Source organism: Ambystoma mexicanum, chromosome 9 (genome assembly GCF_040938575.1).
Source record: "Ambystoma mexicanum isolate Mex_15411 chromosome 9, UKY_AmexF1_1, whole genome shotgun sequence".
Lineage (NCBI taxonomy): Eukaryota > Metazoa > Chordata > Amphibia > Caudata > Ambystomatidae > Ambystoma > Ambystoma mexicanum.
The window spans coordinates 710,607,587-710,632,150 of record NC_090931.1 but is presented as its reverse complement, the minus strand read 5'-3'; the positions used below and the strand labels follow the sequence as shown (position 1 = coordinate 710,632,150).

The window sequence follows — 24,564 nt, the reverse complement described above, 5'->3', positions numbered from 1 at the left end:
AATGGGTACCTTAAAACCCACTTTTTTTCCTGTACTTTCATGACCAATCAATCCCTATAAACAATGGAAATGAACATGATGGTACATGATATTCGTAATGACACTCATTAATCATGGCATGGACACACATAAATATGGCATAGACAAAACCTTGTGATAATGATACACATAGACAATTAGTCCCTGGACCCTGACACATAACTCCAAGTACTGGGTGCTCCCTCCTGCATTATTGTGGAACAATATGGCATCCCAATATGCATTACATTCATGACTGAGCAGTCTGTATTGCTTCCAGCACCCTGTTTCCTGTCGCAGAGTGTGCCGCTGGGCTACAACCACATTGTTCCCCTCACAGCGTGCTCATGATTATGCACTTCAATCCTTCATGAAAACTCAGACATACACACTACTGAAAATGTCAGCATCAACACGTGCCCTGCAATATTGCCGCTCCTACCCCCAACGTATATGTGCACTTGTCTTAAGCTTGGGGAGCCGTCCCTGGCGTCTTGAGCGTAGAAATGCAGGCAGAGTAGTCAGCAGTCAAAGCAATGCTGTTGTTTGTTCCCGGTCTCGCCTCCACACCGCCAGGCTCATATTTCCATAGCTCACCACCACACCACCGGGCTTTTAGTTTCCTAGTTCACTGTCACGCCCGGGCTCCTAGTTCCTTGGTTCACTGCCATAATGTCCTTTAGCACTGCGTCCTACCCATGCCACCACGTTCATCAACAATCAGCAGGTGCAGCTTATTAGGAGCTCCGGTGGCATGCGCGCACTTGCCGTGCCACCAAGTATCATGGGCCTTGTAGTCCCTGCATAATTTTCAGCACCAAGAACCTGCATCACCATGGCCTGTTAGCTAAATCAGAATGGCTATCACCGCAGACAGCCCCACAAACCCTTACATTCTGTGACAGAGTGCAAGACAGGAGACAGCTGCGAGTATCGGGTGGCAAACAGTTTGGCAAGCTAAGCTGGATTGATGGCTGCAGGCTAGCCTACATGGCGGCTCAGTGTCAGGAATTGTTGCACAGTGCTGGTCGGCAGTTTTGAAGCACTGGTCGAGACATGTCAGATGGCTTTCAGTGACTGTGGTGTAACAACAGTCAGCGTTGCAGTCATTTGCAGCTCAAGGAACTTGACTGGCATGAAAATGTCCTTTAAGGCGGATGTCGGTAGATGCTTGTCGATGCACTTCTCCTAGCTTCCTCACTGGACTTGTGTCGTCCTTTAAGGCAGATGGCCCAAAGCTGGGCAGGGTGTTGCAGCCAACTGCCTTGTCCTTGGTTACGGTTCAGAGACCCTCTGGCACTTTCCACCTAGGAAGCTTGCTGTAGAGCCTAGCGGGGCATGCTGTCTGTTGGCTGGGTACCGGTTCTGGAGCTGCTGGAGGGTCCTCTGGATTCGGTATCTCTCTCTATTCCCTGGGAGATATTTAGAGGAAGGATCTTGCTTCCCTCTTGGAGGACCCGGCCTTCCTTCACTGGCAGAAAATGTAAGGCAGACTGTGCCTTCAGCCAGGGTCCAATGATGAGTTCTTCGTTCTGCTTCTGGTGAAGCCTTCTGATCTTCCAAAAGAGGGACTCGGCCTTCTTTTAAAGCCAAATGGACCATAGGGATTGGTGTAGGCAAAGACTACCTTAATGAACCAATCCTGGGTCCCCACTAACAATCTCCTGTATGTTTGAGGTCATAACTAGAGTGCTTTCAACAGAAAATGTAAAGGGGTGAAAACATGTACTTCTAAGACCCACACATCTTCCTGTATGTTGTGGATCAAAGTATCTCTCTGGTTAATGGAGCTCTCTGTGGTTCCTAATTAAAGTGGCAGGTCTCCCTTGAAGCTGTGGTGAGACCAGACTTTCTGACTCCTGCAAACCACATACTCGTACCTTATGAATGGGGTCGCCCTGCGGGGTGAACTACTGTAAACATGCAGTCCCAGACATGTCAGTTCACTGCCAATCAATACTGAGGTCAGGAGCTGGTTTCAAGTTGACACAGTGCATATGAAAGGTTGTTGGATTTTCCTGTCTCCTTTGTTAGCCTCTGCAGCCAGGCCCCAAGTGGGTCTGTCTGAATTACCCTGTAAATGGTATGCAAATCGCTACCACCAGCTGCAGGGCTCACAAAAAGGACACAGTGGAGCTATGGAGCCTTTGTTAATTAATTAGGCTGGCCATTGCAGGGGGAAGGCTTGGCCCTAACCCCTTCTGGAGATGCATTGTGTACTCCTCTTGTAATATCCCAACTAAATATGACAGGGGTGACCGTGCCTGTAGGCAGTGTCCACCCAGAGTACATGGTCCTATGCGTATGTTGTGCAGTGAGCCAGGAAAATGTGTGCAGATTACCCCACAAATTTTCTGGATCTACCATCAGACAATTTCATTTAAAATGTAAAAAAAGTCCAGGCTAGCACACACCCACTGTGCGGATGGTCGGATTTCTCATAGTACCACTGTGGCTGGCAGAGAGGTAGGTCTTGCTCCAGCAGCAGGTCACTCCTCGGGTTACTGTGAGTCCCATTCCTGTGACTTCGGGACAAGATGTGTCCTTCTCCTCGGTCTCCCAAACATGGGAAAGGCTGGCACACAACTGCAGGGGTTCTTTAACATGGTGAGGTCCTGGGTACTACTGTGGCTGGCACAGAGGCAGGTCTTGTTCCAGCAGCAGGTTCACCCCCAATGGTCTGTGGGGATGGTTAGGAGACAGAGCTTGACTCTGCCGTGGCCCACCTTTTTTCACCTCACAACTGGAAGACTTTGGAAATGACTGCTCTCCCAAAAACACCCAATGAAATCTTCAAAGGTTGAAATCCAAAAGATGATCCAAAGAAGTGGTAAAATACCCTTTCTTTTAAAGGCAAAAGTCTGCAGGTGATTGGAGTAAAGCTTGCCTGAATTTGTGGTCCAATCCCTGCTCTTGAAATAAGTGGATGCTGCCCTTCTGATATCACACCCAAAGTGCTTTTTGTTGGAGGAAGTGGAGGGGACAGGAAGGAGAGGGCAAGACAGAGAGAAATTAGATGGTGCAAAATGCCCCAATTGTAGAGAGCCCTCCCTTTCTACACTAACCCCACCCCCTTCTTTTCTCAATAGAATCAAAGGCCCCTTTGGTATGGAGCACCCTGGGGTGAGGCTACTCCTTTTGAATGGGTGTGCTCCTTTGAGTCCTGGGCCTAGGACAGCTACCTGTTGAGTGGCTGTCTCTGGAGTAGGGCTCTACCTACCCCCACTAAGAGAACAAAGAAGAGGCATGGCCATTCAGGTTCCTGTCCTGGCAGTTGGCAAGACTAGCCTGTCAGGCCAGAATACACATCACCTTCCGCAGCGGAGCTGTTTTACAGGAGCTGACGTGTATGTCAAATTGGGTGTGGCTGCAATGCTTATGAGCAGTGCAACGCCTATGCCCTAACACAGGCATGGATTATATTTAGAGTTTACCCTGTCTCCAGCATGGGCGATTCATAATCATGATATTTTGACCTGAACCTGCTCTGTGCCACTGTAGGACAGGTGCTGAAATCAAGCTACTGATGCAGCAGTGCACAGGTATACGGTTTGATTTTGGGATGGCGCTTATGAGAGGGGATTCTGATCCGCAGCTTACCCTTTCAGAGAGGGAATTACCTGCATCATTTTATTAATTAATAAAAACACCCGTGCCAGATGGCAATTCATCACAATATGTCTTTCTTTCATACACCTTCATAAACTGGTTCACTGCTTGTTCTCATCTTGATGGTATTGTACTTGGACCTTTACTGCTATGCTTCCACCATCTGTAAATGTGTTATTGTAATTAATTTCTGATCGAATTTGACATCCCTGTTCATCAACAAAAAAAACCACACAAAGTACCTGTTAATTGCTGCTACCAATGTTTTGCTCCCGAGCTAGATTTTCATTAAAAAATATGTAATAATAATAATAATAATAATAATAAAAGGAAGTTGTGGGGAAAATTCCCATAGGTCCAAAGAAACAAGCGTGCTGTGTAAAATGTTGTTTTGATATTCGTGACCACAAATGAAGCCACTGTACAAATCCAGAAGAAGTAATGTAGAATTCATTGTGGGAGAATTCACCACAATCGCCTGCAAAGTCTTGTAACAAAACAATACAAGAGAACGATACACCTACATCCATCACGATTCAATTCTTAGCGCCATCTCTGCCAAGTCAGCCACTATCGTCTACCCTCCAGGCCTCATCCGATGGTGGGAATCAGGCGTGTAAGTGCGTTCCATTCCCAGCACTGATGCACTGGTTGCAGTTGCATATATGTACATGTGGAAGCAAATGAGATCTTGCATAAGCAACAGTCAGGCTTCCGCGCGTTTCAGAGCACGGAAACGGCAATGCTAGACCTGCAGACACATAATTGAGAAAGGGAATACAGGGCTACTGATGCTTCTTGATCTGAGCACAGATTTTTGATCTTTTAGATCACGACCAACTCAAACAGGCACTTGAGAAAGCGGCAAATTGCTCCAGAGAAGCTTTTAGCTGGTTAACATCTTTCCTCTTCGACAGGAAATCCAAGGTCCATTGGGGGGATACATTTTCTTATGAGACAGCTATACTATGTGGAGTTCCGCAAGGGGCCAGTTTATCACAGCTCCATTTCAACCTTTACATCAGGTTCTTCTGTGTAGTATTAGATCAAATTGATGCACATTTCACCAACTACGCAGACGATACTCAGTTGGTGGTAGAGCTGAGTGGAAACTACTCACAAGATAGTGCCAAATTTAAGGCTCTTTATAAGTCAATCGAAAGCTGGATGGACAACAATTGGATGTGCCTAAACGGCAAGAAAACAGAGCTGATGGTCTTCGGAACAAGCCAAGGTCGAGCCAAGTTAAACCATCAGTATGAGTCCTTCTTCATCAACGACTCTCTCATAAAAGTAGTTGGCAAAGTAAAAATATTGGGGATGTTCATGGAAGCATCACTGAGTGCTGAGGCTCAGGTCATGCAAATGTGCAAGAATTACTCTTACTATCTACGGCTCCTCAGGGCAATTTGACCTTACCTGATTGAGGAAAATTGTGCATCCATCACCAGAGCAACCATATTGTGGCGGTTGGATTGCGGTAACGCATTACTGTTAGGGGCTTATAAATTGTGGATAGCAAAATGCCAATTGATTCAGAATAATGTTGTGAGAATCATAAAAAAGAAAACAAAGAAAGAAAACATTAGTGAAGACAGAAGAGACCTGCACTGGCTAGCTGTGGAAGACAAAATAGAGTTTAAGGCTCTGACCCTTGCACATAGGTGTATACATGGGATAGCACCCGTATACCTTAAGGAGAACATTGCTTGTTATGTACCTGGTCAAGCTCTTAGACCAGAAACACAGGGACATATCACGGTGGCTTCACCCAAGAAAACAAACGGACTGGGTAGAGCCTTACATATAAAGGTTGCAACCAAATGGAACAATTTACCTTTACAGTTAAGATTAGAGCCTAAATACACCATCTTTCACAAAAAACTTAAAAATCACCTGTTCAGGTGATACCAGATTTAGAGTAAGTATAGCCTCTCCCTGATAGTGCTTTTATGTTTTATGTTGTGTCTTGTTTCTTGTAAGTTCGGTCTACACTTTGTCTATATGTTGGCGCCCAAATGCATGCAGGCTATCAGCGCGTTATAAGTAAATAAAAAATTAAAATAATATGTTTATATTGCAAGGCAGCCCCGTTTCTTGGCCCAGGAGGACTGGGCGACGGCCCGGGGAGCAGAGATAAATAGTTTAGGAGGTGGGCGTAGTAAGGGGCCCACACAGAAAGCTGCCGGACAACTGATTAAGCAGCCTGCTTTGCCGTTGGGTGCTCCTCTGCGATATGCGGCTGGCTGATCTCTGTTGACTTGTAGATGACTGTGATTCGTTCGGAATATGCAAACAAAGGAATGCATATTCAAAACACAGCATGTGAGATGCTCTGGAGTCACACAACCTGCGTCCCTCATTCTTTGTGTTGACAGCCTTTCAAGTGGGGCAATTTATAAGTGATGGCTCATTTAACAAGCCATTGTTTTTATACAGTATGTGCTTAACATTTCAGTGTTAAGAACCGAACATAGTTCATTTTAATTCACCAGGCTAGCACAAGTATCAGTTAGCTGATCAAACCTATGCAAAAGAGAATTAACGTGCCGCACAGAAAGGTTTAAAACTATTTTCTTTATTTTTGTGTCTCTTTTATTTTTTAGTTAAATAAGGTGCATCCCTGGGAAGTTTAACTCTAGTTTTCTTGCTTACGTATTCTAGTGGCTGCTTTGGGACATGGTCTAAAAGCATCCTCTGAGCATCAAAGGTCTTTTAATTGTCTAAACAAGCCAGCCGCTGCCTAGTGCACACACCAAATGGCAACTCAATGTCACCTGGCACCTTGATTAGGAAAGTGGAGTTCATTGTGTGTCACCATGCAGACAGTAGTCCATGGCAAATCAGTGCAGTGATATGTGTGCAGCAATGATTTGTGCGCTGCCCAAGTCGGCACCCTATTGTCTATGTGGGGCTCCCTTATGTAAAAGCACATATACCTGTTTTTGTCTGATGTGGCAATGTTCATATAAGAGCACGCTGGACTGTTTTGTGTATGTGACTCTGACGAGCATGCCACCCCGTACCCACATTTAAACACAATCAAAGAAGTTGCCACAAATTGTAAATCCACTAGGCCAAACGCCCTTTCTACACTGCCACACCATGATTTTCACTAGCTGCAGGCCAGCACTAATAAGAGATGCTAATGCCATCTCTGTTAGATAAAGCATGGGCTTGCTCTTTATTGCTGAAATAACCTATGAGGCCTGCTCAATGGTGAGGAGGTAGTGGCTGAGTAACTGTGGGCCCTATACCAGGCATCCAAAGCCAGTTTTGTTTAAAACGCTTCATCAGCTTATTACTGGTCAGGCTAAAATTTGAAAGAGGTACAATCCTTTCTGTATAGCCTTTCTGTGCATTGTTTTTTGGGTCTCTCTTGTGCGGTATCCTGCCCTGCCTGTAGATATAATTCCCTAAACATTTTTCTGTATTGGGGTTGGGCATGCCCACACGGAGACCCAGCCCTTCCTCCTCTAAAATTCTTCAGAAACAAAGAAGCAAAATAACTCTTGAACCCCTTTTGAGTGGCTGATGTTGCAGCCATGTTATACTCTCATCCAAAATCGTAAGCTTTCTAAATGAGCATGTATGGTTCATGGTTGCAAACATTTTAATGTTAGGGTGAATATTGTGAACCGTGATGTGAGCACCAAGCCATGCATCAATTGTGCATATAGAGATTCACACAAACAATAAGAGTGTAGTGCACCAGATTGTCCATTTTGTAATGATAACCTTCTATCAGAAAATAATTCATATGGTTAGTCTAGTATTGCCCCTTGTGAAATACAAATTAGGTGGTAGGAACAGAACACCTGCAACACAGGGCCAGGTCAGTGGGCCCTCAGACCCGGGCAGGCTGTTCACACAGCAGTGTGCCAGTACGACAGTTTGAAACTGCATTCAGGCAAGGTCTTCCCTAAGAGCAGGTGACAGAAAATACGTTTACTTTCAGAGCAACAGCTGTGTTTTCACATTAGAATTCTTCTGTAAAGTACTTGAATTAGAATGTAATGAAACTAGCTTAATTTATATAGCAATTATTTATTCATATTGAGGAGGGGTTTTGTCGCACGAGAGAGGTGTAGTTTTCGGAGGGACGTGTGCCAGTCTGTTGGGGTCCGGGGGCGCATTCTGATGTTTCGCCCTAGTCACCAAGTTGGCTAGAAACTACCCTGTTGCCAGGTTTTACCTATGGCAACACGGCTAGGAGAACTGTGTTGCTGCTGTTATTTTGGAAACGCTGCCAGTGTGGTATTCGCAGATGCCGGTGAGAGCCGACACTGCTGCCTGGCACCAGGCAAGTTACTAGAACAGAGCCCTCTTCGTTACAAACCGTTCTTGTTACCTTTGCTCCCATGTGTTTAGAGTGTTGCAATACTGGAGAGTCTCTAGAGTGTCGGCAGCCGATTAAGCTACTCTGTGTGTGTTATTTTTGTCCTTCACAACAGACTTGTGTGCTTAAAGCGAGTGCATAAAAACAGACACCCTCATTAAAAGTATGAGCGCTAATTAACCCACTCTCCCGAGACAAAGGCCTTAACCAACAGTGTATTTCTTACAAATGTTCGAATGGTACAAATGGATATTTGCATGGGTCTCTCAGTCAGGAGAATGGCACATTTTGTGAGTTGGGAAAGTGACTGATGCAGGGCACGCGCCTACCTATAACGCCACCGTGTATTGCTAGTCGTTTTGGTAAATGGGGTCCAGGCCGAGTACTGCCAGGAGAGAGAGGAGGGAAGGCGACACAGGTGTGAAAGAGACGCTCGGTCGATGCTGAGTAGATAAACCTCTTGTTAATCTCACACTGGGGCGTTTCCAAGGAATGATCCCACGGTAGAGCAAGCACTTCAGTGGCTCTGTTGCACATTCGCTGGCTTTTGGAAATGGGGGCTGCTTTGTGCTCCATTCAAAGTCTTTCATGCACGGATGTGTGACACTGATACGAATGTGGTGCAATGTCATGAATGAAAAGTCTGCAAAGGGTTGTTCTGCTCAACATCTTTCAGTGCCTTTTGCCAACTGGGAGCTGGAAGCAGATTTTCACAAACAAGCTTTGTTCAAAATGATCACATTGATCAGTAGGAAAGTTTTAATTAATCATAACCACTGGCAGTTGCTCTGCACTGATCTCCATTCCATTTTTTTTGCTGCGTCATTACAGAAGGGGAAAGACCATAAGCAAACCAGGCTTGATACCACCCGAATGAGGCAGTCTAGCCAGAAGGTATAGGTCAGACCCCGTCTGCATGAGATCCCAAGCAACACCCAGCATGTTTCAGCCTCAGTGGGCATCATCAGTGAGGTGCCCACTTCTGTAACGACCCAGGTACATTACCAACAGTGAAATAGAAGCTGCTGAGAGAAAGAAAAGAGAATCTGCTGATGAGTGTAAACAGACTTGATAAGTCACTTGCTCTGCTTTTGTGCATAGTACACCCTAAATCATGCAGGTAACAGGTCCTGGACTGTACCACCCTCTCATTGATGCCCCAAAGGGAGTAACAATCACTGAAATGAGACCAGAACCTTGACGCGCTGCTAGAAAGGATGCTTAAATCACGTAGGTCTAGTGTGTCGAGAAAGCCTGTGGAGCACTGGAATCTTGTGGGCCTGTCTTAGCTGAGAGTGCTTGCAGAGCCAGAGAACCATTTCCCTTTCCTGGATCCACACCGCCTAGAGCTTCTTTGCTAGGGGCGTGCAACGTCATTTTAGCAGCTTACATAGTGGTTGCTGGCACAGTCTTCAATGCAGGCGGCTTTAGCTCTTGCAGCTGTTATTAGGATAAGAGATGAACCCTTTTCATGCAAGCAGTGTTTGAATTAGAAATACCACCATACCACCTGCATGAGACCATTCTCCGTCTCACATTGTCTAACCTCTACCCTCTCTCCCTCTAAAGTAGATTCTCTCTAGATCGTCCATATCTCGCTTACTAGGATTCCTTTTCCATCAAACCCTTATATGGCTCCTCCTTTCCATTTCACACTCACTTGCAACGTTTTTTCACATGCGCCTCCCTCCCTCTCTCTTTCTCTCTCTCTCTCTCCCTCTCTCTCTCTCTCTCCCTCTCTCTCTCTCTCTCCCTCCCTCCCTTCCTTCCTTCCTTCCTCCGAGCATTAAAAGATGCTTTCCTTTCTCTATTCTCTAGGGGAGACTACGTAGGAACCCGACTTCGAGAAAATGAATTTGATCCTAAAGGAAGACGGAAGTCAAACATGATTGATGAAATGGTAAGGTCATGTATGCATGCTCAAATCATTCTAGAAGCTCTATGCCTGTTTTGAAAAATGGTTCAAAGAATAGGATTTCTTTGAGAATTCATTCTCATGTTCTTTTTATTAATTTTGTAGCCACACTCTTAGAGATTGTACATATTTCCAGTTTCATCACACATTAAATATATTCAGTAATCTAAAAGAAATCATAAGTAAAACCATATACAATTCGTAGTTTAAAGGATTTTGAACCAATTCTCATAAAATACTGTTCTCATGAACTGTATTCAGTTTTGCCTTCAATGGCAGCCCTGGTTTAGTTAATTGTGCACCTGTGAAAGGGCAGGCCCCTGTGGAACACCACATTTTAAATCATCCAGTGTAACAGTGCATGAGGGCACCCAGGTAACAGAAGAATCATTAGTGGGACAGCATCAGTAAAGTAGAAGATATCCATTAACTAACGAGGGACGGCATACAACTTTTCATGGACCTTTAGAGGTACGTCCACCTGGAACTAATTACAATACCCCTTGTAAGAGATACAGGCGAGGAAGAACTCAGCAATCTATCCAAATATTTAAAGAGCCAGAATGTTTTTATTTTATTCTTAAAGTTCATTAGATGGGTAGCTAGTTCGATGCTCTGCCTAGTAAATATATATTCACCCACTGTGGGCCATTGAAAGGGATAATGGATCGTAGCGCTAGACACTGAATCGATTTACTGAATTGAGAATAGAATTTCAATGGCATAATAGATTATACACGCAATAGACTGACATAAAGTATGGACGGCAGGCCACAACCTGGCAAATAATTCAGCAATGTCGAGAAGTATTTTTAAATGAAATGCATATGAAGGGTTGGTGTAGCTCACCTATTATTTTGGGTCCATCCACAGCCTGTGTCTGTCTATAAAAAAGTCTCAGAAAAAGAGAAAACTTCTGACTGGATGACAAGGGCTCAACTTTTTCTGACATCAAAGATCGGACAAGCACACTTGAAGGCAGTATTACAGTTTCTCACGGAGAGGGGGTTGGATCAGGCTGGGGTGACGGCCTCCCAGGATCTTGGCCTCCTTGTTTGGGGTCCCAAACATTCCCTTTTTCTGGCCACCCCTTAACCTGTCACCTATGATAATCTCCCTTTGCGCTGCCTCGCCAATGGCTTGTTCCTTCTTTTGCCTCTACTGCATGCCTGGGCCCAATCAAGTCCTCTCAGCCCTCATGACACTCTCTGCATACCTGGCATTTGCTAAAGCTTTCCCCTCCTATACAGGTCTGCCAATCATCCACTGTATCCTTCTGATATATTTTATTTGCATCTCGTAGTAGCTCTTTCACCATTCTAATCTCCTTGTTCTATCTCTCAAGGGTCTAGACCTTCTCCTCCTCTTCTGCACCCACCCAGGTGCCACTCTCATCTTCAACCTTGTGGGCATCCCCTCTTTAATTTCTCTACCTTTGATTTCTCCCCTCAGTTTCCTCACAAAGGTGTTATCTCTCTACTCAAACTCTCTCTTCTTTCTCAAACATTGTTCATCTCCTCCTGCTTCCTTGTCCTCCTCAGTCTCTATTTCCATTACACTCCCCTGAGACGTACTCTCTTGCTGCCTATACTGGATCTCTTTAATGGTATTCTCCTGTATCCCTCACCAACCACCTCTCGGAAAATGCCTGCCCCCTCTACTAAGTCTCCATTCTCTCCTTGTGCTTTTCCCCAACCTCCTGCTTCAGCTTGCCAACCCTTTACAACAATCTCCTGACCACCTTCTTGACTCATCCACCCCCTCCTGAAAATCTCCCACCCCCTCCTTCAATTCTCCCACCTTCACTGCAGCCTCAGGAACTTTGTCTGCCATCTAGGAGTTCCTGTTTCGGTTGATGGTATCGAGGACAGCTGGTAGGCCCTGCCCCTGTTGGCATTTTCCAGTTCTACAGTGAGACTTTGGGCTGGTTGACTGCCTCCCGGATTCTTCCGCCTAACTAATTTTCCTCTTTTTGAATATTTAATGGCGGTTTTTGCACAAGTGCAAGGGGAGCCGAGTGTGTCATCACTGCCATCTACATGGGGCCGTTGCTCCTCGAATCTCTTAAAGGTGTCTGCCTACTTATTCCCCCGGGTTTTATTGGGGCAAAGGTGGGGCAGGGGGAGGTGGGAGGGAGGGTTGAATTATCCCTAAGGTCAATAAGGGAAGCCCTTATTTCTAAAGTAGCCCTGAAAGGGCCAGTGTCAAGCCTACGTACCACCTACGTACCGCGTGACTGTCCCCTGTTATGATCACCAGACCATAACATTGGGCTTACCTCTTGCACTAAATAGGGGCAGCATAGAGCCTATGCATGGGAGGGAAGTCTCCTGCGGGGAGGCCACCTTTGGGCTGATTTGTATAGTACCTGACGAAAAAGGATGAATCCTGCAGTCTACTAGATCTTTTTGGCAATCTTTTATCACTTTAGCCTTTACAGTATTTCTTTGTATTTCATAATTTAGGCTCACTATGACCTGGCCATTGGAGTTGCGTTGCTGTGGCTAACTGATTCTGAAAGTCATTCCACTTCAGAAAAAGAAAAAACGTGAGTGTAATTTCATCTGTTTCAAACATTTGGGAGAAAACCTAAATCTGTGCTGTCACTGTGCAAACTGATCCTTTTGAACATCTTCTTGATTTTGTCACAAGAAACATTTTTGGGAGTTCTCACAGGCAGGAGTAGATCAGAGGCTTGGATTGGAGTTGCATAGCTTAACTCTTGCACACATGTAGATGGCAGGAGGGAAGGGTGGCTTTGCTGCTCCCTGGTCAAAGAAAAGGGCCACAGCCGAGCCGGGAGCTCTCAGGTCAGGGGGACGTTGGTCTCTAGTCCATTGATGCAACATTTAGTACTATTTCTCCTGCAGTCCTGGTGCAATGCTGAGATATCTGGTCTCTGGCAGTGATGGGTACTCCCCAGAGTTGCACATTTCAAGTGGGCAGATTATGACATTCTCAATTATCGCACATTCTGAACCAGATAAAATCCCTCCAGCTTTAAACTCATGGGAATAAATATACCCATTCAGCTCACTGATGTGACTTCAGTAATATGTTAATCCTATCAAGCTTATAGAATGCTTAGGCGGTCACTGTTTTATGTGAGAGGATCACAGTGAGTAAAAATTAAAGTAAACTGAATATCCCGATTTTGCCATCCTCCCTCTCCAATACGACTGATATATGGACCAATATTTTCAATGATTGATTAGTTTTCTTTTTTACAGATTCCAGTTATGCTAGTCTACAGAGCTCCAACCATTTATTTATGAATGTATTTAATAGTTAAAAGCGTACAAAAAGCCTTTTCTTGTGTTTTGTTGTTCCCATTGTCTTAAAGTGACTGAATAGTGTGCACCTTACTTCCTTTTCTCCATTTTGGATCCCGTTTGCCTTCTGGTAATTTGAGGAAGTAAAAGAAAAAAAAAGAGCTCACACAATATAGATAAGGTTAATAGGACAAAAGATAAGACTGCTTCATGTTCCTTTTTCTCTTTTTATCGTCTCAATGTTATGTTGCAGTGATATCAGGGCCCATGGCTTAATGTCTTCAAATCATAGCCATATCTGATGCTATATCAAACTCTTTCTTTGCGGCTGGTCTAATGTCAGTCTGTTCAGGGTCAATGTTGAAGAAGGCCAAATCATTGATACCTGTGAATTCAGAAAGCAGTGTTTGTATTCCAGGGTTAAGGACTCGTTACCGAAATGAAGAAAACTGTCACAGATATTGACGCAAGCAGACTCCAATAGGCTATCCACAGGCCGCAGGGGAAAATGATCATGGAGAGGCATGTGTCTCTCCAACTCTTAGTTTATTCTTCGGTGGGCGGGGCCTACCATTCTTGGTCATGAAATCGGGCATTGTGTTGATAGGGCATTACAATTTGGCTACTCCAAACCCATGGATAGGTTTGCAAGCCAGAACCTGTCTCAATAAGGGCTGCTTGTGGTTATGAACCTTCTTATGGCCCGAAGCAGTGATACCGTGAAGAGCTCTGGATCATGCAGGTCATTGGACTGGCTTTCCTGCAGTCTAACAGTATTTTGTCAGTTACTTCTTCTTTTAATTTCATTTTCACTTATTTTATTTTAACAAAATTCAAGCAAAAAATGAAGCACACATTATGACTCAATTCATTATGTCGCAGAAACTCAGACAAGTTAAAGTGAAAGCTTTTACTGCCATACGTTTTTGTAGCAATAATGTCCCACAGTCATGGTATGTTTGTTTCTCTAGCCTTATTTTTTGTTTTATTTTTTTGAGCATTGATAAGGCGCGTATACAACTGAATAGTGTTTCAAAGCGACCACACGCTAAATGGGAGGGGAACAAGGGAAAATAACTATGGCAAAAACAGTAAAATACAGTTCTGCTCCTAGTAGGCCATGAGGTATTCGGGCATGCAAGTGCAGTGAGGAGAAGTGCAGCAGAAAGGGAGGGTGAAAGGGGATGGCAAGGTATTACACACTGATGCTTGGCAATGAAGCACGCAATACCTTACTGGCAGTATTTACCTTTCGGGGTTACCATTGGTGTACTGCTGCTAGTTGTAATATCCCATGGTACTGATATTTATTTTGAAGTTGAGTAATTAGGAACGCACCTCTATTGGTTTTAGTAATCCCGGTGTGGGCCCCTGAGGTAGTTAAGTATTATATACTGCCTTCCATTTAGCAATGTGCTTTTGGATTGCAATGATATGCTTGCATTTTTTGCAAATAGGTTTTTTCTTGTTAACATTATATTTTCGAGCTTGCAGAGCTTGAAATATAGTGATCTGTGTCGTAGCATTACATCTTGTTTTTGTATTATATTGATTTTGGAAAGATTAGTGTCTGTATTTTGCAGGATTATATCAATGGAGGCAAAATTATCACCAGGAGATATTGAATATCATCTTTAACATCATGGAGGTACAAATATTAGTTTTAGTTTCTAATTGTTTTTGCATTTTAAATCGTTTTTGCATAACCTAAGTTGTTCTAATGCCCCATCCCCTTGTCTTCACATTCTTGGGATGTCCTATTGAATGGCGGATGGGACTGGACCGTGTTGCTGGGTAGCATGTTAGCACATTTGCTTAGAGCAAGCATGTCTCGGCATGCCCCGCACAGTACCTCCTCCACATGCCATGCCGATATCCATCTCTCTCTCACGCTCTCCTCCCATGCACCATCCTCACCACTTTCTCCAATGCACTACACTTCACTGGTACCACTCACTCTCACCAATGCTTCACCTGTACAAAATTCTGCCACCAATCCTTCAGCATTTTGGACAAGGAACGCTGAGGAGGACCATGGTGGCATGCCCAGACATGCTTGCGCTAATCAAAAGTCCCAACATGCTGCATAGCAACACTCTCTGGTTCCGTGGGACACCCCAAGAGTATGGAGGAAAGTGGATGGGCGTAAGAGTAACTTAAGTTATGCACAAATGATTTAAAATGCTAAAAAAATTAGAAACGTACACCAATATTTGAACCTGCTGGATGTTAAAGATGCTATTTAATATCACATGGCGAGAATTTTGCAGGCATCAATATCAAGCAAATCCTGCAATAGCCAGCCACTAATCTGTCCAAATTCAGTAGTGTCTTTTCCTCTGACTTAAACTATTATTTTGTTGTTCTTTCAGAGAAGTCTGGCAAGGGGCAGTGTTGTGAGAAACATGTCCTGATTGCAATCTCCTGTTAATTGGTAAAAAGAGAGCGAGAGAGAGGGATAGATATGTCAGCCTGCTTTGAAAGTACTGATAAGAAAATCTACAACTGTAACCGCTGGGAGTAAGATCAGCTCTGCTTCTGTTGCTTGGCTTTTCCTCAGCCTTTCGGATCTATTCTTGCTTCTCCATAACCAATTTATTTGGTAAAGCACCAACTCATGCTCTTATCAGTCCAAAGGTGTTTATTGGTTCCTCATCTATTTTATCTTCTGAATCTGCTCCTGGAACTTCTGGCCACAACACGTCTTAGAAGGTACAGAACAAGGTTTAGTATATGCAAGAGTATGAAGAAACCATTGGAAAGAACTCTGATGTAGAAGACTCAGAAAACACGGGTTAGACATATGCATCTCCTGGATATGCACTAGATTCATTTCTTACCTCTCCCTTAGGTGATCAGGTTGCTTTTGTTTATTTCTAGGAGACAAATTGTCTGAGCAAGTGGCAATACCTTTGCACAGTTTCTCAGAACTGCAGTGAGGCCTAATGGCTGCCATATTCTTGCTGGGATAGACTTGCCAATGTATATGGTTATCTGGAGCCCGGGACAACCTTTCACCTCAGACTACATCAAAGTTTAGACAAGAGGTACAAGACAAAGTCTGGGCTACTTTCACTTGCTGTAGTTGTGAGAAATTCTGAATTTATATGTGAAAATTGGTACCTGTCTTGATTACCCTCTCTGGGAAACAGTCAAGGAGAAATGATTGAATGATTGGGAAGATCTAGTACATGCCAGAATGTATGCGATGGGATTGGATTGCAATGTGTTATTGTAGCTTTAATCGCTATTATGAGACCAGCGAGATGGCTGATTCTTGTCTAATGCAGTCAAACTGTGGTGAAGGGGGAGCTTCTTATGATGTACACACTAAGCTTAGTTTTGACAGCTCCATAGTGTCATGTGACTCATGGCTCATATTGTTTCACTGAGAAGATATCCATGTTTAACATTGCCTGGGATCTGTCTTGGCATTTTGTACGATACATGTTCTTACATCCATTGAAACATATGTAAAGAGGATTTATTGTTTTATCATTGATCGCATTGGCCTTATGGAGGGATGGGGACTTTTTTTTAACAGTGTATTTGTTCAAAATGTGAACGATCCAGTGCCTTTAAAGGACATTCTGAAACCATTGCAGAGGGACTTTCTGCTACAGTCATCAGTTTTGTTGCAGTATGTTTTTTGCTGACATAAATCAACCACTCAGTTAATTACCCCATTATTTAAACAATCAATACATTTTTTTATTTTTTTAATCTAAATAATAATTCCATAATTCTATAAAAAGAAACAAAATTTCATATCCTTGAAACCAGAAATGCCTATTAATGTATATATTTTTGTATTTAAAGGTTCAATCAATTCTGAAGTTATTTAATAGGCAATACATTCAGCTACAATTCCTTCAACGTTCAGAGTTTCAAGGGGTGGACCAATTGGCGTTAGTACTTGATATACTTAGTAAACCAATTTTGTACATTAAAAAAGTGAACATGTCTCTAGGGACTGTTAGCAGTTGTAACTAACTTTCACCTCAATGCTGCTTTTTATATTCACCTCAGAAAGATGGGAGACTTAGTAGACCATCCACATTGAAATATCAGGCCAATGTCAAGAGTGTGGCTGCAGCAGAGCACTAACTTCAACACCTGTTCGTCTCTCTATCCCTCTCTCTCTCTCTTTTCTCCACCTCCCTCACTCCACTCTCTCCTTTCCACCTACTCCGCCCTGCTCCCTCCTCTTTATTTCCTCCGATCCTCGCTCTGACCTGTGCACCTTCTTGCTGCTCTACCATGTTCTACTCTGCACAATGATTAATTACTCCCACACCATCCATCTGCTTTATTCCCTGTATATAGGACTATGGGGCTGGGGCTGAGCTGAGAAGCTGGGTGATCTGTGCCAGGTGCGTCAGTGGATTGTATAGGGCCTGTGCAAACGACTAATTCCCCATCTGGTTTGAACTGAGTAGTGGACTGCCCATGGCTCTGTTCAGTGTGGTTTCAAAGTGTATGGCTGCCATCTTGGAAATAGTGTGACTGCTGCCCTTTCATTGGAAACATTCTCCTACATGGGTGCTTGTGAACGTCTCTCTCCTTGATAAACTGGATTCTTTATGGTATCAACACAGCCTGCTGTCTCCCTCAAGTGTCTTTCTTCTTGTTCATGGTATTTGTAACCTTATCATTGCAGTTGTCATTTTGAGGCAGTAAAATTGCTCATAGGATAGTGGTAGTTCTCATGTATACAAGACCAAGGGTTGGAAGGGGTGACATGGGGAATCTCCCATATAACAACTCAGGGACATGAATCAGGGAGCAGGTGAGCCTACTCTCATACACTAGCCTCTCAGATGTGACTTTGTCACACAAGGCTTCCAGGACCGCCCATAGTAGGACAGTAGGGATTCACCTCAATCTCTTATGGTGTCTGGCTTCACCAGGATGTGGGATATAGCCACAGTCAGGTTAATAATCACTTAAAGTTCTCTTGCCCTTGCCAGGCTCTCAGCCATATCCCCAAAAAGCTCCTTATATCAAACTTTTCTCCTGCTTGATCTGTGTTTAGGCGCTCGGGTAAATGGTCTAGCCTCCATCTGTTCTCCATCCACTTTCTCAATTGCTCTCTAATTCTGTGGAACATTATCCTCACTATCTTACTTTTGATCTTCTTCTTCCTCCTTTTACATTGCTTCAGCAGTCTCTGTTGCCTTAATAAACTGGTGAATTAGCGGGCCTATGTCCCCTTTAATGCCTGGCCACAGGATTGTTCAGGGCTTTGTGATCCCACCTCCCCACCACGTGTGCTTCATATCTCTTTCCTATTATCCCCATGTGTGGTGGATTTCCCTGTCTGCCATAATAAGTGATTTCTTGATTGATTTCAAGGGACCTCTCCCTACTCCACTGTGCACAGACTGTTCACGGGTCACCCTTTCTCCTCCTAACGGGAGCAGGGAACCTCTCTGTCATACCTCCATGTTATCTGCTGTCTTGCAAGTGTCTCAGTCCTTTTGATCTCTATCTTCCATGGTGAGAGTTTCTTCCATTCATGACCAGGCTCGATAACGGTCAGTGGTGCGAAGATTGTGCCCTCAGTGGAATGCTTGGCAAGATGCTCGTTTTTGTGTGTCTGCTTCACAGTACCCTTGTATCTTGCGGACTCTTATTTGTGCATCTCAGTCACCTGGGAGGAGGGTGTTTCCTTTAGATGAGGGTGCTGGCTGGTCCGCTGGTTGGAGATTAGAAGGCTGGGTGGACTGTACAGTATCCTTGTTGTACCACCTCCAGTTCTCTCATAACTGAACAGGTGGCCCCACCTTGCCCCCAGAGCTCAAATTTACTCATCCTCCCCATAACCCCCAATAAATATTTGCATCTCAGTCCCTCAGAAAATTAATCATGAACACTTTGGAAATAGCTCAGTTTCTTATGTTGCCATCACAGTATAAAATGTGCACCCCTTTTAAATCCAAACAGAATGTACATTAGTATAGCCTGTAGAGTGCATTATTAATAAAGAGGCAAATTGCAGTAAATCCTCCAATGAGTAGGGACTATGATCAAAATAAATGGGACAAATTGGCTTTATCCCAATTAATGCAAAGCAATCTTCACCAAGGGTGCTGCGGTTCTGCGTTTCATCCATGAACCCAGTGCAGCAGCAGCAGTAGCAGCAGAAGCGGCATCAGCAGCAGCAGCAGTAGCAGCAGCTGCCACTGGCCCTCCCGGAAAGTTAGGAGCTGGCCTACATATCATCCGGAGTCTCCTTTTTCCCCACGTCGAGGCGCATTGTGATACTGGGGATGAATAACGTGCAGCTTTGCAGCTGGAGCACAGCTATCCCAGATGACTATCCTCCTTCTCCCTGCTGTAGCACCTGCGTGTATCCTCACAGTCCACGCAGCTTCAGTGCAGTGTCCAATGCTTGCCTGCTGTCCGCTTCCCCTGCGTTGCCCACCTGCTGCTGCACTGCAGGCATGAATCACTATGCTTGGCAGGAAGCCCTCTGAAGAGGCTGCAAGACAGCAAAACAAATGCAGTTTGATGGTTGCAGGCTCACGCATGTCAGTTGCTGCTATGCATTTGCTAATTCACCGAATTACATTGTGGGCAATACATTTTGTTTCACTTCCAAAAACATGGTAAACAAACAAAATAATGTATTAGGAAAAAATATAAACTTATATGTTTTCCTAACACATTATTTTGTTTGGAATTCCACAGATTCCTTGCCAAGACTGACAAGTGGTCTTGTGGGGAAGTGTTTTGCCTCTGAACCGAGCGATTATGGTTTAATGAACACACTGCACCATTTTAAACTAACCGTAGAGTGCACATGGAGTTTCCTGGATTGGCGAGCCTGATCAGAAACCCGGGTGACATTTTTTTTTGCCAGCTCCTGGATCCGGGAAGCTGCGCCCCAATGTCCGCACTGACTAGATCACATATCCCTTAAATGTCACCCCATAAAATTATTCAATTTCCTTTTTTGTTTTTTAACTATCATGCATACCTGTGTGGTTGCTTGATATAGTAACCCAGCACTTATTACCCTTAATTGATACTACAACTCCTAAAAAGCAAGTTCGTAACTTCAGTTAGATACAATGGTTTAGAAATGTTTTATACACAAAGAGAATCTTTGCCTGTTGATGGGAGCCACCAGCTTCTGTTGATAATCTTAACTTGAAAAGACAAGTCAGAAAACATGTTGACACATAGAACTCTTTCTGCGTTCAGTTTTTTAACTCTTTCTTCCAGAGGGGCACACTGGTAGTTGTTAATGGCTGTCCTGTTTGCTCCTTTGACCTATCTGCCGGATAGCCTATCTGTGTGTCAGTTTAGTTGTCAGTTATGCCACTTCTACCTCAAAGTCTTTCTGTTAAGTCTAAGGAAATTATCATAGAGTATATTAACCTGAAAGTGTTTTGTGTGGATAATAGATTAGTGAAGCAGGGAGTTGCTATCAGTGGGGGTTTGATCCATGGTCTCCCTCAGAGGTTACCTTCCACGGCACTGATGGGGACATCTAAAAAGTAATTCTGCTGATTGCTTGTATTGCCTGAGCATTGAGTTGTGGATACCTCACACTCGGTCATTTTATGAAGACCAGTGCTTTGTGTTGTGACCCATTTCATATGAAGAAAATATCAACATATCTCTCTACATGGTGATGATTCATGTTGTCTATTGAATAGATGTGGCATTCTTTAAATTATTCTGTATAAAGTGTGACTGTATTGGAAGCTATATTGGCACCCATGGCTGTACCTACTTTTTGATGATCAATATGGTCTTTAACGTAAAACAAAGTCTTGGTCACAGTCATTTGAGTGCACTAGACTACAAATACACAAATCTCTTTGTCAAGACAGGAATGTGTTTTTGGCTTAATGTGAGACGAAATGACTACTGCTCTGCAGGAGCGTACGGATCAGTAGGGGCCTAATCGCCTACCCAGCTCCACACTACTACTAAACCAGCAACATTCCAAATCATAAGGGTGAAACAGGCACAACATAGAAGGTGTACCTCCTTCACATTGTCTGGTTGCACAGGCCGAAGGCTGGTTATATCTTCAGGGGGGGTGTGAGCTGATAATAATAGCAACCCAAACAGCAATTGCTCAAGAGACTCCAAAATAAAAGAAAGTCAATACAAGGTTCTATAAAATGTAAACAGAACACAAACAATCAATTAAAGTAATTATCAAGCAACACACAATGTGAACTGTGCCTGGTTGCGCACTTGCTGGTCCTTTCATATCTAGTTGTATTGTTACCAGATTTATAATCAATCTATTATTATTGTCTCTCAATTTAGCTGAACATCAGAGATCATTTTAACATGTATGATTTTGTTCTCTTGTGAAGCCATTCTCTTGTGAAGCCGACATGTGTTAAGACCCTGGGGGTCTTTATCCAGGCTATATTTGGGTATCCTAATGGTGTGGGGGAAGATTAATTGGAAAAGTATCCAATTCATATTTAAGTCATGCGTACGTTCATCTGCACCAGTTGTGTGAACCGCCGTGTTTGGCATTGGCGTCCCAGCTGCCTGTCTGCATGGACATCTAAAAGGCCATGAATTGGAAATGAAACATACACATACTCAAACGCTGGTAAGCAATTTGTGCTTGAAATGTAACTTCTCAGCGAGGAAAACTGCATTCCAGTGTGTGTGCATGCGTCTGTTACCTTTCCAATTTATGGCTCTTTAGATAAAGGGGCCATGCAAGACTGATTCCTGGCATACAGCCAATTCACTTTAAAGTGGGAGAATCTCTTGCTTTTCTTTCCATGTAAACGTTATGTTCAGCTCTGTGTGCTTTCTTTTGTTGTCCATTTGTTTGTGACCACCGGTTGATTAAAAGGTATCTGGAACTTCGAAAGCTTATGGATCTACCATCTTAGCAGAATATTTTGTTAGTCCAATAAGAGATAAAAAGGGGGCCTGGACAGTCACTGTGGTACCAAAAGTAGGCATGGGGAACTGGGCCTCTTCACAGTACTTCTTTGTCTTGCCTGCTCAACTGCGTCGATCCAGGCTTCTATATGCTTTCCTGTGTCGGGCAGTGTCCAGATGGAGTGAGTCATATTGACGCTGTGGTGAGTCAGCGTTAGTTCAGTATCGAGAAAGGGCTCTGCAAAGATTGAGTCTGTGCTCAAGATGGTGCGAGTTGATGGGTCCAAACAACTATGAGTTGGCAGTCGATTTGCCTTGAAAGGAGGCTTCTGCTGGGTACAGTGAGCGAGTGACATGTTGGTTTCCAGTGGGCCATGTCAGTGGTTGAGTTGTCCTTAGTTGAGGTTCTGTTTGGTCTGTGCGCAGCTCGGGATGTGACAAATCGGATGTTTCCAAATTTGGGAGCCGACGCTTGAATTGAAACGTTGGTGATTTTCACTGGTCCGTGACAGTGCCGAGATGCCTCAAAGATACAAGTAAGCAGCTTGAATTTTTTTGAATGCTAACAGCAGCACTGTGGCACCTGTGTTGACTTGAAGTGCGTCGAGAACGGTTCAAGCAGATAGAAGATGGCTCAAAGTGGTGAAAAGGGATTCCAGCTGCTCTTGAACTTCTGAGTTGCTTTGAGTCCCAATCCTGGGGCTCCAGTACAAGATGAGTCCTTCTGTTTCACTCCCACTCCCAGGAGGTTGGCTGGATCGCACAGGGGCTCATCCACCTCCTGTGACAGGGCCCTGGTTCCAGTGTAGAAACAATGAGGCATTGGTCGAACAGCAGTCACTGCCACACTTCCTTTTCGAGGGTTAGTAGACAGAGCTCTCCTCTGCCTTGAATGCCTTCTGTCTTCACCTTCGTGGTCGAGATCTTTTGGATAGACTGTATCCCCAACCAAGATCCAAATAAATTCTTCTTGTTCTTGTGAACACCCAGAGATGAATCAAAGACGGAGGGGGTACCCATCTCCTTTTAAAGGTAAATTGCCACAGGGCATTGATCAAAGCAAGCCTGCTGTAAAAGGGCTAATCCCTGTTGTTGTAACAATGGTCCTTTTCCTTTTGACAAGGTATATTGCTTGCAGGAAAAGTAAGGGAATGGAGGAATAGAACCCCAACAACAGTCGCTGCAACTGTTTCCTGGGGATGGTAGGGGTCAGAGCTCTCCTCTGTCTTGGATGCCTTCTGTCTTCACCTCCCAGGTAGAAAACGCTGGGAAAGACTGTACCCCAATAGACATCCAGATGACATCTTCTTTTTCTTGTGGAAGTCCAGTGATGAACCAAAGAATGAGGGGGTGCACCTATGCTTTTAAAGGAAAACTGCCACAGTGGACTCATCCAAAGCAAGCCTGCTACAGGAGGCCCAATCCCTGTTGTAAAAAGTGCCATTTGGCTTATGACATTGCATGCCTACTCCTTGCAGTAAATGGAAGGGAGAGGAAACGGAAGAGAGCCCTAACAGAAAGCAAGATGGTGGGACCCTTTTCCAGGAGTACCTTCCCTCTCTGGCTATTCTAACCCTGCCCCCTTTCCATGTCTGCCAGTATAATAGAAACTCCAGTAATGAGCACCCTGGTGAGAAGCTGGCTTTGCAATGCCAGTGACAGCCTTTGAATCATGGTTCCCAGGAGACTTCCTGGGGTGAAGTTCCTGTGTCTTTAGGGGAGGGTGTTGTCCTTCCTGCTGAAGAATCAAAGGGGCAGCATTCTGGATATTGTTCCACATGGTTGTAGTGGAGACAGTCAGACCAGGCACACATTCACATCAATCCTCCCACAGTGAAGCCCTGTTCATAGAATTGAAACTATGTAATGTCACATTGTTGTGGCTTCATGATTATGTGCCCTTGGAAATCACCATGCCACAAGTAGGTATGGCTTATATTTACACATGTACATGCCACCAGACTGTCTAGATTACACAATCATTTGGATGTAGATCAGGGGTGCACATAGGCAAAATGCCAACCCTATCTGCAGGGACTTTATGTTCCAGCAGCTTTCACAAATGCGCAGGCAACCTTTGAACATGCTTTGTGCCACTGCCGAGCTTGCACAGTAGGTGTAATCAGACTGATTACAGCAACATGTGTGCACGATCATTTTCGCATGTAGCATTTTGCAAGCATACCTCCATTTCAGTCACATAATTACCTGCACCTTTTTAGCACTACAAATAAAAAAAGTGAAGGCTTTCACCCTTTGGCAGATGGCATCTCGTCACAATATGTTCGCATTTGATGTTAATTAAAATGGCCTGTGGGATTCTCCTATAGATGGATTCTATGTCCAAGCTTATAAGGAGCTGATGTTCAGGATCAAAAGGGATCACTTCCTCACTGTTCATGTTATGGCAGATCTCTTTGAAATTGGTACATATTTCACAAAACCTTCTACATATGATACACATCTGCACAGTTGGAGTGGGGCTCTGTGACAGTTTGCCACATAGACGGGACCTAAGCCTAGCAATGGTGAAAACT

At 44.1% G+C, this 24,564-nt stretch overlaps 1 protein-coding gene across 2 annotated transcripts in view; it reads left to right on the top strand.

Annotated features, from left to right (window-relative positions):
* Nucleotides 1–24,564, top strand: part of C9H2orf80 (chromosome 9 C2orf80 homolog) — a 142,080-nt gene that overhangs the window by 46,532 nt on the left and 70,984 nt on the right. For both annotated transcript variants that reach the window (XM_069615603.1, XM_069615602.1), the window contains exons 3-4: nucleotides 9,785–9,866; nucleotides 12,347–12,429. In XM_069615603.1, coding sequence (XP_069471704.1) covers nucleotides 9,785–9,866; nucleotides 12,347–12,429 — 165 coding nt within the window. The remainder of the gene's footprint in view (nucleotides 1–9,784; nucleotides 9,867–12,346; nucleotides 12,430–24,564) is intronic.